The following is a 17,106-nucleotide window of genomic DNA, read 5'->3' as shown; positions in this document are numbered from 1 at the left end:
AAATTGTACCAGTTATACATATTTGGTAAGGGGAAAGTACTTTGAAGCATATGGGGGTTGGAAGGATCTCTGTATCCTACAAAAAATTAAGCATGGCTGGTTCTACAGTACTGTCTTTGTTTAAGATCAATCTGCATGCAGCTAATAGTGGCCAATTATTCTCCAAGGAGGGATAACCTTCACCAAATCTTTTTGTGTTTTTTTCCTTATCAACTGAAGATGGAATGCATGTATAAAACAAAGCAGCAGTTGCTGGCTAAATATTTTGGGGGAGGGAGTGGTTTGTGTGTGGGGGCAGATTAAAACAGAGAGGGTAGATATTGAACAGTAGTCTTGAAATTTGTAGACTGGCTGTTGTAATGGTTTCCAACTAGTTTAGTAGCTTGAGGGCCCAATCCTATCCAACTTTCCAGCACTGGTGCAACTGCAGTGTAGTCCTGAGATAAGGGAACAAATGTTCCCCTACCTTGAGGAAGCCTCTATGACCTGCCACCCCCCCCCCCCCACAGCATGCAGTGCACGCCCCATTGACAAGGCTGCACCAGCACTGGAAAATTGGATAGGATTGGACCCTGAGACTGAACAAAGTTGCTGACAAATGTCTTGGTGCCTCTGATGAATACCCAGTTTGCTCTTCTTATAAAGGATACTAGAAACACTCTCTTGTTAGTTCACAGTTGAAGCTCTTTGCTAAAATTGTATTACTGCCTCTGGCAAGTGTGGTACTATCTCTACCTACCTAGGGCATGCTACACTTCAAAGAAAACCTGAGACCTGAGATGCTCTCTCTGCCTTTTCATCCCCACCTTGACACTAAGCCCAACTGTTGTGAGGCTATCCTAGCTATTTCTCTGGTTCTGTGATGCAGTGTATTATTTAAAAAAAATTTCTTATTCAGGTCAATGTGATCATGGAAGTTGCATGTAGAACTTCTCCACTGTTGCTTGAGAGCTAGTAGCTCTTCGTTTAAAAGGGAAATGAGAGTTGTCCATATGTTGGTGTTAATATAGGGTAGCACTAATGTTATGGTGGACATAGCTCTCTGTTTTAGGACGGAAACACCTAGTCACTACTCTGTTCAAGAGTATAAAAATTACAAGGTTGTTAAGTCTCCCTTTTTCTCTTACCTAATTCTACACTTTTATGATTCCTGAAGCTTGTATTAAAGCACTTTGGATTGGATATACACATATGGTGAAGCAGAATTGAAACCACCCTTACATGCCTTGTTCCCATCCTTTGATGGCATGGAAAATCAGTAGCTGCATCATAACTAACATCAAAGCTGGGGTGGTAGTTTCCACAGCTTGAATGTTCTCAAAGTGGTTGCCTTAATCTATCACTTACTGTTTTTAAATAGGGTTGTTGTACAACCAATGAATTCATGGTCTAGTTTAAACAGTGGATTGAACCTGCATGTGATAAAACAATAGTTTGAAGTCAAAGGAGTACTTCTGCTTTTAGATACCTGCATGTGTTGTAGCAGGCATCACCTTGAAGACATTCCCTCTTGCATGAGAGAAGGGGAACACCTTATTCAAAATCCTTGCCATCTGTAATATTACTGGGTTTTGTGTGGGTTAAAAAAAAAACTGCCTGTCAGGACACCTTCTAAAGCTGATATAAAGCTTTGAATTGAATTAAATATTGCAGTTCTTGTATCTTTGTTTTATATTTAGCTATGTTTGGAGATTTTGACTAATGGCAGATTGTGTTTATGAACTCTGTTCAGTCAGGAGAATCATATTTGTAAGGAATAACTTCCATTCAGAAGTGCAGTAAGTTGAAATAAATGGGGAAGGGAGATGTTCAGTAAGCATAGGAACTGTTTCCCCCCCCCCCAAAGTGAATGAGTCTGTTTTCAAGAGAGTTTCATTCATTTCTTGTAAAAGGAATTCTTTCATTCCATCATTTTGTGAAACTTCACCTGTTCTTGCTCTCATTAATAGTTTTATGTACATAACATTTTTGACACAGTGTCTTCTAAAAAGAGGCACTGGTGTGGATTTAGGCAGTTTCTTTAGCCATGGGGTGTCCAAACTTTTTGGCAGGAGGGCCACACTATCTCTCTGACACTATGTCAGGGGCCGGGGAAAAAAAGAATAATTTTACATAAACTTATATAAATGAATATGTTAGATATGAATAAATGAAGGTCTCATGATAGCTCAGGGCCTGTCAAAATCTTGTGCAAAGCAAGGCCGGCCTTTCCTTTGCTACCGCTTCACAGATGTCACACAGCTCACACCAGAAGTCGAACAGTTGGCCCTCATGCTGAGACCAGTCGCATTGGACCATCGTGGGCTCCAGAAAGTCTCTGGTAGGCCAGGCTCATTGGAGACTGGGGGGCTCTCCATGGTCCATATTGGGGGTCCCTGAGGGCCACAAATGGCCCTCAGGCCAGGTTTTGGGCAGCCTTGCTCTAGCCTAACACTTTCAAGTTGGTTGGTGATTTGACATCATGAGGAATGCAAAGTTAACTCTCTGAAGAATGCATCTAACTTCAACCTTGTGTTAACTGCATTATCACTGCTACCTGCTAAGCCACAGTAGGTTATATAGACAGACTGTCCTGCTAATTGTGGTAACCACTTCTGGAATGGCTTAAACAGTGGCTGTTTGAGGTAGTTAATTTCTCTGATGAATAAAAATGGTTGATGTCTCTGACACCTTGTTCATTCTGGTTGCCCTCAAACATCCTCTTGCACAGATGTTTCTCTAAGCACTTGGGTGATTGAGGTATATATGAACGAGATGGGCTTGCTGAACTTCAATGCTTTTGAAAGGGGAAAAGTGTTTAAATGTTTCTCTCCAGTTATTTTTTAACCATCTGCCCCTCTCTTTGCTTGTCAGTTTAGCATCCTGAAAAAAAGGCTTCAAGGAAGGGCCCATGAGAGGGGGGTAAAGGGGGTAATTTGTACTTGGGGTTCAGGGTCAAAAAGAGGGCCCAGGAGCTGAAGGAGGGACTCCAGAAAATTCCTGGTACCTTATACGTATATACTGATGCTTGCTGCCCACATGGGATGCTGGGGGCGCTACCATGTGCACAGAGTGTCGGCTACTGCCACCACAAGCCATATGCGCCAGGACAAGGAATGCTCACAAGATGCATCTTAGCACAGTGTCAAATGTGGAAGGAAACTGGCCTGCTGCAGTAGCTCCTTGGCTTGTGAATCAGTTGCAATGAAGGAGTGTATAGGAGCTCAGGGGCAAAGCTCTGGGACTACAACTGCTGCAGAAGTATGTTTTGGTACACACTGGACACTTTCCGTTTTGGTGAACCTAAATACAACGATGCTAATTTTCTACAATGATTTTTTTTATATTGAAAATATTCAGAGAGGAGTATGCTTAGTTTTCTGTATTAACTACCTTTGCTGCGCAGGCAGGTAGACCTGGGCTCTGCAATGGGAAGCATGGTAGACCTGGGCTCAAGACTTTTCTGGCTGTCACCACTTTCCCATTGCTCTGTTTCACCCCCTTTTGGTAATGGGCTCAAAAGAAACTTTTATTTCTTTTATTAGTGTACCCACTAATGAAATTCCTCTTGGAGGCCCAGCTTCAAGGTGCCTATCGATGCCTAAGCCCTAAAGAATGACAAGTGAAGAAGGGGATTTTGGAGTTTTAAATCTGCATTAACTACATTTATCAACATTTGTGTGTTGGTTGCTGTTCTAAGACCTTCAGCTGGTTGCCTGACAACAAGGGCTTGTTTCAGCAAGTCTTGAGTCCATTCACAAAGTTGAATCTCTAGATGTTACAAGCCCTCAAACTGCATGAGCACTTGTCTTTGTATTTTTTCCCCCACCCCCTTGATCTTTATGAATACCCACTGAACTCTTGCCTTTTGTGGAAGTCTGGTCCTGAGAGAATTTACGGCAGTGGTGATTCTGGAAGTGTGACCTTTAGGGCCTTGCTGAGCTAGAACAGGGTAGTGTCCAAATTCTATCTAATACAAAGTTGCACTGTTTTGTCTGGTGTTTGCTCCTGATTGTGCTAAAGAACAACTCTAGCTTCTGTATGGAACAAATGATGAAATGCTGTATCTAAACAATGCTCCTTGACCTGGTCCTGTATAATACTGGGGAGTGTATTCTGAGAGAACTACTGTTATATTAAGTTTGTTTTGAATATCTACACACTGATGGCTGTAAGTATGGATTGGGCAAATGAATGAAGAGAGAACATACCGGTTTGGAAGATAACTTAGTGAGAATCCTTCTGAAAGGGGCTATCTTGTTGCTCTTAAATTAACTAGAGGAAGGAGGGAACAGTGGAAACTAAACCCCCATATCCATACATTTGCAGGGATCCTTGGAATTGCTGTGGACAGCTGCTCCTAGTCTTTTCTCTTCCCCTTCACCCTCCACTGTGTTTGTGACTCACACATGTTAGAGAGAGAAGGAAGGGGAAAGCCATTCACACAGTCTGGCTAAAGGAGTCTGGCTAAAGTCTGGCTCTGTGCTGCCATGCACGTTTAGTGTCTGCATCCAGTGAAAGAGACCTTGCTGCCATGAGAGATTATGACAGGAGAGATCCAGCTGACAGTACAAAAGAAACAAGCAGAAAGAAGTAGTTGTAGCAGCTTCTATTCTTGGCTGATGTCTGATAAAAGTGTGAGAGAGTAAGTCAGTGAGATGTGTGTGAGTATGAAATAAGTTTGTAATAAAGAGCTTGGGGTTGAGGGGAACCCAAAGAATGAACTGAACAGTGTGGCAAGTAAGTGCACATAACAAAAAGCTAAGGGCCGAATCCAAATTTCCAGTGCCAGTGCTGATGTGCAATGGGGTATGCATTGCTTCCTGTGTTGGGGAGGCAGTCACAGAGGCCTCCTCAAGTTATGGGGGCATTTGTTCTCTTACCTCAGGGCTGCATTGCGGCTGTACCAGTGCTGGAAAGTTGGATAGGATTGGGCCCTAAGTTAGTGTGTGTATCTTGAACTTGTTGATATAAAAAAGCTACAGATGCAGATATTTATTTCTGACTGTCAAGAGCAGGTTTACTTTTAATTATATCATTGAGTAATTAAAACTGCCTACTCGCTTGTATGTCTGTAAGGGAAAAAAGGTTAGAAATGTTCCTTAGCTGAAAATTCGGTCAAGAGACTTAAAATGTCTGTGAGGGTTATTGGCTTGATGTGGAAAAGTGAACAATGTGCAGTCTGTCATAGGAATGAGCATGAGTGCAGTGTGCGTGTGAGATGAACAGTGTGATCCTGTAATCTTACTCTGAAAGGAGGACAGCTTTGTTTAGTTAGACTTACTTGCAGAAAAACATACATAGAAATGCAGCCTCTGTATGCGTGCAACAGTGTAATAGAAAGCTGGTATGGTGGCTAAGAGCCTGAGCTATGAATTGTGACTTCCTAGTTGGAATCTTGTGTTCACTGTGAACTTGCTAGGTTGCTTTAAGCAAGCTACCCCATCTCTGCTCCTGTGCTGCAAAATGAGAATACTTGGCCTTACAAGGTTGTGAGCAGGGCTAGCCCCAGGACTGGTGGAGCCCATTGGGAGGCGCTCACGCGAGCCCCCTACTCACCAAGCAGGCAAGGCAACTGCAGCTGCTGCAAGTCGTCCAACTGTGGTGCTGTGCACGAAGCATGGCACCCGGAAATAGTTGGAGGTGACATGACATCACCAACAACTACTTCTGGGAGGCCCATTTCAAGCCAAACCGTCTCGGGGAGGGCGAGGAAGCCCACACTTTGCTCGCCGTGCTGCCCTCCCAGGCTGCCAGATGCTGGCTGCAGCAATGGGAGATCTACCTGCTGCCCTAATGTGGGTGCTGCCAGAGAGCAGAGCCCAGTGTCATGACACAGGCCACAGTTTCCTAAGGCCAGCCCTAGTTGTGAGATATGAAGCACTCAAAAATGCTATGGGCATAGTGATGATTATAATGCCCATGGATTTGTGTGGAGGGACACTGTGAATGGAAGGGGATCTGAAACAGAATGGACAACATAGGCAGGAGTTAAGATGGACAACGGGGGGGGGGGGAAGGGACGGACCCCATCATTTTTTTTCTCTCTCCATGACTTCCATATAGACTAGCAAGAGCTGAAAACTTTCTTTTGCAAAGCATTGCTATCTATTCCAGAGCTCTAAGGGGTTAAATGGTGGCCACAATACCAAACATAGAATTCTAAGTGCTTTATTAGCTTGTTTTGTTCCCTGTTGTAAGTTTATGATTTCCTTATCTGGTTTTCTCTGTGTGTGTGTGTGTGTGTGTGTGTGTGTGTGTGTGTGTGTGTCTTGGCCAGTTTCTCATCTACAGCTGTACCTGAAAATAACTGTTTCTTTTGCCATTCTGGTTTTTAAACATTGTTACTTAGTAGTACTTTTCCATCACATGGGATGTTGTGATGACCTTTATTTTTGTAACGTTGCAGCTATTGAGGTCCCTGATCAACAGTGGTGTTTTATGCAAGCGTGACATACAGTAACTTGTGCTGCTCTTCTCCAGCACAACAAACCATTCCCTAATTTGTTCTCTGTACTTCTATGATCTATGTATTGTGTAGTTTTGTACTGAAATCAGATGCCATACATTTTCATTTATCTTGTAAAATGTCTTCTTCCTCTTTGCTGCAGGACTCAGGCATGCATCTGATGTAGATTCTTGCCTATGGAAGCCCATTTCACAGTACATTTGTTACCCTTTAAAGTGCCACAGGAGTCATGTTTGCATGAAACTTCTTGAGATGGTTTAAAAATTAGACAAATTTAATGAAGGTTTATTACCAGCCAGGATGACCAAGTGAAACCTCCATGTACAAAGGCAATATACCTCTGAAAAGTAGGAAATGGCCACTGGCTTGTGCTCTGCTTCTGAAATTCCAGAGATATTGGGCTGCTGCTAGAAACAAAACGTTGGACTACATGGACCTCTTGTCTGATTTAGCAAGGCAATATATAAATTCCTGAGCCTCTTTGCTGTCTGTACCATAAAATACCATAAAGTCTGTACCATAAAATCTTGTCAGCTACTTGATTTCATTGCTACTTTCTCAGTGTCTTGCTGGGTTCTATACATGCCGCCTTTTTGAGGAACATTGCAGTCTCATTTTGCTCACCACTCATCACTCTGTACTACTCTCCCTCCTACAGTTTTGTTATCCAATGTCTTATTTTAGACTGAAAACTTCTACACAAGGTTGTTCTATATTTGTACCAAATAAATATTAAACCACTTTCCAAACATACTGTGCACAAGAAAGTACTACAGGATTACTACTGTTCTGTCACTTGGCCGAATACCCCTATTTTATTTATTTATACATATATCCATACCCACCCCACCTTTCCACCCTGCTTAAGGGTCTTCAAGACAGCTTACAAAATAATATTTGAATACAATAAAACAATGCTAAAAACATTAATATAAAACAAGGTCATTAAAAAAATAAGACACAATTGGATCACAGTGAAAAGAAGTTTCATAAAAAGTGTCAGCCCCCTGATGTCAACATTTAAAAGCTCCCCTAAATAAAAAGCTCCTTGAGACCCTGCTGAAAGGACTCCAAAGAGGGAACTGTTAGTTCCAGAGGGAAGGAATTCCACAGACAGGGTGCCACCACTGAGAAGGCCCTTTTTCTTGCCACCATACCCTTTACCTCTACTGGTGGTGGCACAGTTAGCAGGGCCCCCTCTGATGATCTAAGAAGATGGGTAGGATTATATGGAAGTGGGCAGTTCCTCAAATATCCTGGTCCTGAGCTTTAAAGGGCTTTAAAAGTCAAAACTAGCACTTTGAATTGAGCCCAGAAATTTAATCTCTCTGCCATTTTTTTTCCTATGGTGAGTTTCTGTGGTGCACATGCTTATGACTGTGCAGAGATTCACTTAAAGAACAGTAGTTAACAGATAAATCTTTTAAAAAAAGGGGAGCATTTAATCGTAAACTCCATTTCCCAGTCCACCAACTGATGAGATGTACTAAAATGTGTTGAATTTCTGGTCTCTGAGCTGGTATCAGTTGGTAGATTATGTGGAATTCAGAAATTCCTTTGGCACTTGGTGATCACTTTATTTGCACTGTACATAAAGAGCTGATGAGGAGTGATGCATTGCCATCTCATGGTGTGCTCAGAGAACACTTCTTTAGTGCTAAAACAGATAGAAATGCACACAAATGTGTATAGGTTTTTCTGCACTGGGTGCCCTGATCTTTCTATGATTGGCTTAGTTACTGATACATGGGAGGTGACTTCCCATTTCCCTTTGAGAGGGGCATCTGAGAAGCCTGAACCTTCCTTAGTTAAGCTGTTGGGGGCAGGGTGAAAAGGAGAAGAAATGTCTTGGCCAGAAAGTACTATTGCTTCCCAAGCACACTGCATAAGACGGCATTTTTTTACTACCCAGTCTGAAGAAATTTGTTGTCATTAAATTGATTAGAATGGCTTGTGTTTGGTACTTTTTCCTTTGTCAAGCAGTCAGTGCTGCCACTTCTGAATAACACCCACTTTTAGAGCAGTGTTGCAACCATTTTATTATTCTTAAACAACTTGGGGGAGAAGCAAAATGGATTTAAAAAGGACCCAGCAAAGTTCTGGGCTAGTTTTAACTATAGTCATGGAATATTTTGCTCTGCATTCTTGTTTATCCCCTTTTACCTGAAAGCAAAATACATCCAGCTATCCAATTAGTTACAGTGAATGAAAAGCCCCACTCTGATTTTTTGCACTTCAGATTATGAATTTTCGGAACTTACAAAGTAGTTGCTTAGTTAAATAAGGAACTATGCCATTTTAAAACTACTTTTGAAAATATGCACAGCAATGTCCTGAATGAATTATCATTACTGTGCTATGCAAAATGCATCATCAAACAAATTACACAGTACTGTAAAAATTGAGTCACAGTTGTATTCCACAGTTGTCTTCAAGCAGTGGCCCATTAATATTTATCGGGGATACTATGGCACACAGGGTTTGGGGTTGGGGGAGTGTACTTTCACACGCAGGAGAGTGGTTGTATGTATGCCTAGTGAAGGAAGGTGTCTTGATAATTACTCTTCTCCCCTCTCCTTCAATCAGATTCTCCCTCCAGCCACATGCAATAACCTTTTTCTCAGCAACCACAGCAACACATGTAGCAGAAACAATGTCTTTTCCCAGATGGGAGGCAGAGAACTGAGAACATTTGCATTTCTGAAAGTCTGATGATATTTGAGTTTTCTTTAGGACAGGATGTGTTAATACTTGGGGGGGGGTGTGGATAAGATGTGCTCACGCAGGAGATAAATGTTCTTTGAAGGTTTGAATATAAATTGTGTAAAATCCAACTTGGGTAATTTAGAATTGGGCAACTTGAAGGCGACAACATACCTACATTCCCCATCTCGTTTTAGTATTTGCCCCTTGAAAACCAAATACATCAGGAGACTTGTCTGAGCAAGAGAGTATGGCTCCTATTTCATCAAGTGGGATTTGCATTGGAATTGGTGCCTTATAATTCTACAAGTTGGACTTTATGGTTGTTTTGAGGGATTTAAAAAAGCGCTTCATGTGTATCCAATTCCAAGTCTATTGATCTGGGATGCCCTAACCAAGTTCCACGTTGAGTAACAAAGTTACAAAAATGAACATAACTGGAACTTTTTTGCCCAACTGCATAAAGCATATATCAAGTTTAAGGTGACTAAATGTTTATTGATAGTACCCAAGAGATTACTAGTGGTTTACTAAGAAATACAGATCTTCTAAAGAAATTCTCCATAGAAGTTGAGTTATTCAAAGGAAGTCAAAAGGTACAGTACAAGAAAACTTGAAATACTGTGGTGGTGAAGATTCAACTCAGGAGATAATTATGCTGTAATAACAAGCACATTATAAGATTCCACTATGTATAGTGGTTGTCAGTGACATTTGATCAATGAACTATATTAATCTAAAGCAGGGGTGCCCAAACCCTGGCCCTGGGGCCACTTGCAGCCCTCAAGGCCTCTCAATGTGGCCCTCAGGGAGTCCCCAGTCTCTAATGAGTCTCTGGCCCTCCAGAGATTTGTTGGAGCCTGCATTGGCACAATGCAACTGCTCTCAGTGTGAAGGTTTGATGTCTCATGTGAGCTGTGGGATGAGGGCTTCCTCCACTGCTTGCTGTTTCACAACTGTGATGCAATAGCTGCAGCAAAGGAAAGGCCAGCCTTGCTTTGTGCAAGGCCTTTTATAGGCCTTGAGCTATTGCAAGATCTTCATTCATTCATATGTTCATCTTTAATATATTCATTTATGTAAACTTATGTAAATTTATTCAAATTTTAAATGTAAATTAATTCTTCTCCCCCCCCCCCGCCCCGGGACACAGTGTCAGAGAGATGATGTGGCCCTCCTGCCAAAAACTTTGGACACCCCTGATCTAAAGCATTAAAATAATAAATACTTTGTGTTGGTTTGATGCTAACTACGAAAACAAATGTAACTGCTACGGGGGGGGAACCATTTTTTAAAAAAGAAATTGTTATAGATGTGAAGCAAGGCCTCTGTAATTTGGAACACTTCACTGCATAGTTCTTCCCTTCAGATTGGATTGAAAGAAAGTCAGAACTAAGCCCTGTTGAAAACAAGTAGAATAGTTGTGAATAACTTTCTTTGGAATAAACTTCTTGGAATACCTAATGCTGTTTGACTGGGTAAATGTCAATCTAGCAGTTTCCAAACTCTGGGAGAGTTTGGGCCACTGTAAGTGATGCTGAGGAGAGGTGGTGACGGTGCTCCTGAGATCACACCACTACCAGGGACAAAAGGGCTTTTAAAAAACTTATCAGGGGTTGCTATGGCCCTCTGGAGGGTGTGGGGAGCCTGCTGCCCCATCCTGCGATCCTCTCTGTACCTCCAAACTTCTCAAAAACATTATCACGACCCACTTCTGGTTTTTGTGTGAAAACTGGAATTGGGTCATGATAGCATTTTTGAGCAGTTTAGAAGCATGGGGAGGCTTGCAGAGGGGGACCCGGGCTTCCCATATCCTGTGGAGGGCCATAGTTACCCCCAGTAAGTTTTTAAAAAGACCTTTTGTCCCCATAGTGGCGGGAACACTGTTGCCCTGCCCCTTAAGGGGGAAGAGATAGGGCTGACCTGGCTGGGGCATCACAATGCCCCAGTTTGGAACCTCTGGCCTAATCTATTGATGGATGTGTCAGCCTAAATTGCATATATCATAAGTTTGTTCTTTTAATACATTATTGCAGTTAAAAAGCAAATTGGAAGCTCAAAAGAAAATACATACATGTAGGACTCTCTGTTTGAGTCCTATGACTATGGCAGATGTTGAAAAAATACAGGAGAGCCAAGGGAACAAGAACATGGATTTTCATTTGCTATCTCTAGACCAGGGGTGCTCACACTTTTTTGGCTCGAGAGCTACTTTGAAACCCAGCAAGGCCTGGAGATCTACCAGGGGGGAAGGAAGCGTCTGACAGACACCCCCTTTAATGTATGGAGCCCCTGCTGAACCAGGTCAGAGAAGGCCCACCAAGTCCAGCTTCCTGTGCCCCACAATGGCCCACCAGATGCTTCAGGAAGCACACGGGAGGCCTATCCTCCTATCCACGGGAGGCTTCCCCATTTCCATGGAGAGGGGCTGCGCGTGCAGGTGGCAGGCGGGGGAGACACTGCTCCCACTGGCCCTCCTCCTGCAGTGGCGGGGGGGCCAGGGGGGTCGTCTCACCTGTCAGCCCTGACCGAGAGCGGCAGCAGCCGCAGCACTTACCTCTGGGCTCCTACAGGGGCGGCTGGGCCGGGCATGGCTGGGCTGGGTTGGGCCGGACCTGACTGGAAGGGAAGGGGAGGGTCACTTGGGGCCTCCTGCGGCAACCGCCGTCAGAGCAACTCCATCTCGAACTCCCACCCCTCCCCCCTTCCGCTACGGAGCCCCAGGAAGTGCCTCAGTCCAGTGCAGCCCAGCTCCCCCTCCTGCCGCCGCCCACTTTAGCTCCTGCTCTTCCAGCATGCACCACAAAACTGATGAAACTGACTAGAATCTAGTCTGTTTCATCAGTTTTGTTGCTGCATACCTGAAGAGCAGCTAAAGTGTCAGTTTAGTGTCAGCTAAATATGTCAGTTTCATCTAGTCACTAGATGAAACTGACATATTAACAGTTTGGAGAGACAGGGCTCCGCGATCTACTCATTTTGCCTAGAGATCTACTGGTAGATCGCGATCCACCTATTGAGCACTCCTGCTCTAGACAAATGCTTCCTTATTGAACTGAAGTAGGTTATAGTTCGAACACTAAAACTGTATGTGTATACTTCAAAGAAATTGATTTTTTTCTCTTAAACCAGTTGTCCTCATGTCTGCATCATGTTCCAACATGTTATGAATCACAGTAATGATGGGCCTGTTTTTCAGCTGATTTTGGCATTGATGTGGATCATCAAATCAGTGTGACAGTTGACTAGAGAGGACAAGTACAGCAACATGTCTGAGTTCAATCATAGGCACTGTGAAAATGTTTTGCAATAGAGCACTGATGTGCTCTGTCAGTTACACATATTGTACACATTATGTAACACATAATAATATGTGTTAATAATAATATAATATAATAATATATTATTATTACAATTATAATATAATTATAATATATTTAATATAATAATATAATATGTGTGTTATTACACATATTGTGTAAGTGAATGCTAACACTTCATAGAAATGAGGGACTGTCTTGATACCCAAGAAAAATACTAGGGAGCCTGGCTGATATTAATTCATTAGTGATTAGTCATTATACAGAATCTCATCGAAAATAGTTGCTCACATATTGGTCACTACTGAAGATGTTGGTGTTAAGATGTGTTTTTTTTCCTCCATGCAGGAATAAACACTTGGGACTATTCATTTATGTGGAATAAATCCAGGCTGGGAATTAAGAAAAACATGTTACACCAGGAATTGATTTACCCCCAACAGCTGACTCATTGTGACAGCTTAGGGCCTTGTAACAGACGGAGTATTTAAGCATGAGCTGTGTAGTTAAGCAGACTTGCTGTTTGGCTCAGAATTCCTTCCAAGATGAACAGTCCTGGCAAACACTGTGTGGCTAAAGGTAGGATGCTTCTGGGCAGCTACAGAGGGCGGTGTCCATCATTCCCTGAAGGAATCCCCACTACTCCACAGAGCCCTTCTGTGGCAGCAGGATGGGACTCCAGACATTCAGCAATGATGTGTGATGACATTGCCAAATTTCCAGGTAGATGTGTGTGGAGCCACACATCCTAAGGTAACAGTGGGGTGGTGGTGAACCTGCTAACATTGCTTAGAAGCTATGGTAGTCACAGAATGCTTTGACAGCTATGATAGCAGTGTCTGCTATGTTCTGTGCAGGTATGGGAAATAATTGTTTGGATGGTCTTCTATCAAAAGGATGCACAGATTTTAGCACCCAAGTCATTAAACAGAACAAAAACATGATGCTACCAAGAGGAAAGATTATTTTTTTAAGTGAACAGGGTTAGCAAACAAAAAATTGGGTTTTTTTTAAATACATGCTCAGTGAGAGTGGACCAACCTGAATTCAGACACAATGCACACACAGGGAATATAGATATGTTTGATGCTGCTTCAGAGATATTTGTGTTATTAGCTATATCCTGGAACCAGACCATGGTGACTACTATAATAATCAGGGTCAAAATGTGAACTATACAAGTAACAAAATCAACATTGGGTTTGCACGTGTGCAATAACTTCCTGTTCATCCATGCTCTTCTGGGGAGATGAAACTGCCTCAGAGTTGCTTGGCATAGGCAATGGGGCTGAAGATTATGAAAGATTTATCAATCCTTCAACATGCTGAAGTATTCAACTCTACATCTGTCATCTCTTCATCTTCCCACTTGAGTGGGGAAAAGCTGCTGTTGCTGTACATAGTGGCAAGCCTTCAGATACTCTTTGCTACTAGTGTGGTTGTGTGCAAAAGCGGCAAACTAGCTCTATTGAGTTCCTTTCCACCAATGGGAGCAGCAGCCAAGCCTTCTAATCTAGGAGTCTTATTACTAGATTCAGAAGTAGTATAGCAACATGTTGCTTTTGCCTGCAGACTAGCTAGAAAAAACTTTGTCAGTTTCTGATACTTGGCAGGGCTTCCATTAGCACTTTACATCTTCTTAAGGTTATCTGGTGCAATTGCGAGGTAGAGTGTAGAGTACTAATTTTGCTATGTGGCAAACCTGCCCTGGAATGCTCATATGTGGTGAATGTCACAGTATCAACTTCAGCACTGACCAAGCTGTTGAACATGTTACTGCTGAACCATTAGCGAAGCTGAAGCACAGGTAGGCAATGTTATTGTAATGGTGCTTCGTTTTTCCAAATTCATATTGCAAAAATAAAATACATTTTCCCTTACTTTCTTGTAGATCTGTGTTTATTTTAAATAACTCCACTTCTAATGGACCAGATCTTTTGAACTGTATGTAAAATTGAAGGTACTGAAAAAAGTTATTGTGTGGATACATAGGTATATCTGCAGCGGAGTTGACATTATAATAAGACCTGTAGACCACTGTAGAACCACTTCCTTAGTGCTTCTGGAGTAAACACATTTTGAGATAGCATCTTGGGTATAGTCAAATGCTTAACCACTCTTGCACTGACAAATGTCTTAGTGAATCTGACCACTAGAGTTCCACTTGCATTTATTTTTCAATGTCAGAATAAAAAAAAAACAGTTATGGGTCCTAGATAGCAGCTTTCTTCAACTTCTGGTTTGGTAGATGTTTGAGGTCTCAGGATTCCTTTTGAATTTGACATTTTTCATTCTCTCCCCACTCCCCCAAAAAGGAAAAGCAGCTTAACTAGTAGTGCAATGTGGATAGAAGTTTAGTATTCACATTGAAACTTTGGGTACAGTAAATCTAATCTTCAGGGGTCAATGTGATGGGCATAAAACCTGGGTTTTCAAGGAGACCGTGTGTTTTATTCAGGTCCTAGGGCTGATCTGGTGCCATTTTGTTTAAAAATGGTCCATCCTACTAATGGTGAAGTTGCATACCTAATTGGATTTAGTGGAGTGACAGTAATGATGACACCAGGAGGAACAAATAGTTTCATCATTGCTGTCATTCCCCCAATTGGGGCTGCAAAGAGCGCCCTCTATGGAGTGTCATTAACTAAATGTGTATTGGAGGTGGCATTTGCCTTGCTCCAAACTCCTTTGTCCCCCTTCACTTGCACTACTAAGATAATACTGAAAAGTTGGACATGCATTTTGTGGGACAGAGGAGCTCATTTCATTTCAGTTAATCCTAATGCTTAAATTCTTGCATTCATGTAGTCCTTCCACAAATTCTGATGAAGTGGCTGTTAAAGTGGAAAACATGTTTATTAACATTCTTTCAAACTTCCTTATACAAGGCCATATAAAAAAAACTCTGCAGTTTGATTATACAGAAGTGTGGTTACTTTCTACATAGTTACAATTTTTTTTATAATTTAGCTTTTTCATGATACACTAAGTAGAATTCTATTAGATATTTATAAGCACTCTTTTTCAAATCCAATACTTGAAAAATCTGGTTTCTCTTTGTGCATAGTATTAGCAGACTAATGCATCTTCAAATGCTCAGTATTAAGAGGTATATGACTTGTGAAACAAAAGCACACATACTACAATTCATTACTGTATTTCTAGATGTGATGTGGCTTGGTGTTGCTTTCTTGCTTTGGTCCCCCATCCCATGTTAGGAAATTAGTTGAGCTCCTATTAGCAGAAGTGTGCCAACAAATACATTGTTATCCTGATTATTTTCCTCAGAAGATGTTTAAGCCTAAGTGATGCTGAGATTTCCTTCACCACCTTTAGCTACTCTTGCAAGCACAATAGGATTACTGGAAAGGCAGCTAAATTGCTTCTCTATAGAGATCAAAGCCTCTGTCCCCCTCCTTTGCTGGAGATGCACTTGATAGATGAATACTAAACCAGACCTATCTTGTCCTTTCAGTGGTGGACATTGTTGTAGGAGAAATCCTCACAGACACATCATATTTTTGGTTGGATTTGTGGCAGTGCTTAACATACATTTAATAAATAACTTTGTCAATATACCCTCTGCTTGCCTACACACTGTAAGCAGGAAAAAATATTTACTGTCTTGGCTAGTCTCTATTTTAATAAAATGCTGACATCTGAAGTAGCATCTCTTGTTCTCTGTGCAAATATCTCTAGCAAAGGGTGTGCCCCTTGTTACTCATTACCATTGTGAAGTCCAGTTAAAATGTTTGCCTTCAAAAGACAAATATGAACAACAAAAAAAGAAACCTGTAATGAGATTAAACTATATAGAATACTATGTGAATAGCTGCTTCTACTGAAGCAACTGGGGATGCACACTGTGATTCCCCTATGTATGCATACATAAAGTAGAGCTCTCAGGACAGAGGAGTTCATGTAACACCAATCGTTTTGCAGCTCTCAAGTGCTCAAACAGTGTTTGCTACTCTATAATCTCGTTCATCATTAGGCTGTAGCTGGACTACTACGCTCTCTTCAGTCATTCCATTCTCCACATCACTACTGTCGATGTCCTCGTTCTCATCCTCATAATCTGAAGATTCTGTCATGTTTGGATGGGAGTAAGACTCTGCCAATGCCCCAAAGGACTGAGTGCTAACCGAAGCCAGTGGCCTAAGCAAAGGCGTGTTCTCAGAGACTTCATTTTCTTCCTGACTACTGTCAGTCTCGGAGTCCGAATCCCCCTGGGAGGGGACCACTTTCTGTTTACAAACAGGGCATGTTTTCTTGGTTTTAGTTAGCCAGGGATCCACACACTTGCAGTGGTATGCTGTTTGGAAAAGGAAAACAGGCATTTAACTTTATCTCTCCTCCCATTTTTTATTGACTTGTTTTTGGACGTTAAGAAGTGATTGGGTACCCTTTAGGGAGGAAGGCAGAATACTAATTGAATAAATAATAATGTTTTACAATAGTATATATACTACTCTGTCCCAAAAACTCTGCCAATGTCTTTTGAGAGTGGAGTTGTGGAGTGGGAGCAGCTTAATACAAGGAGGTCCACTTTTGAGTAAAGGGCTGAGGTGTTAACATTGCAATGTTAAGTATTACCGCCCCTTGCTCTTTTACCACTGATAATACCTGAATAGC

The 17,106-nt window shown here is 41.9% G+C and overlaps 1 protein-coding gene across 5 annotated transcripts in view; it reads right to left on the bottom strand.

The window, feature by feature from the left end:
- Positions 1 to 15,308: 15,308 nt before the first annotated feature.
- RNF13 (ring finger protein 13) overlaps positions 15,309 to 17,106 on the bottom strand; it is an 81,686-nt gene continuing 79,888 nt past the window's right edge. For all 5 annotated transcript variants that reach the window (XM_066621764.1, XM_066621761.1, XM_066621760.1 and 2 more), the window contains one exon: positions 15,309 to 16,786. In XM_066621764.1, the coding sequence (XP_066477861.1) occupies positions 16,425 to 16,786 (362 nt within the window). In that variant the 3' untranslated portion in view covers positions 15,309 to 16,424. The remainder of the gene's footprint in view (positions 16,787 to 17,106) is intronic.

This window comes from Tiliqua scincoides, chromosome 3 (genome assembly GCF_035046505.1).
Source record: "Tiliqua scincoides isolate rTilSci1 chromosome 3, rTilSci1.hap2, whole genome shotgun sequence".
NCBI lineage: Eukaryota > Metazoa > Chordata > Lepidosauria > Squamata > Scincidae > Tiliqua > Tiliqua scincoides.
Note: the sequence above shows the minus strand (reverse complement) of the source record. Positions and strands in the feature narration are given on the sequence as shown.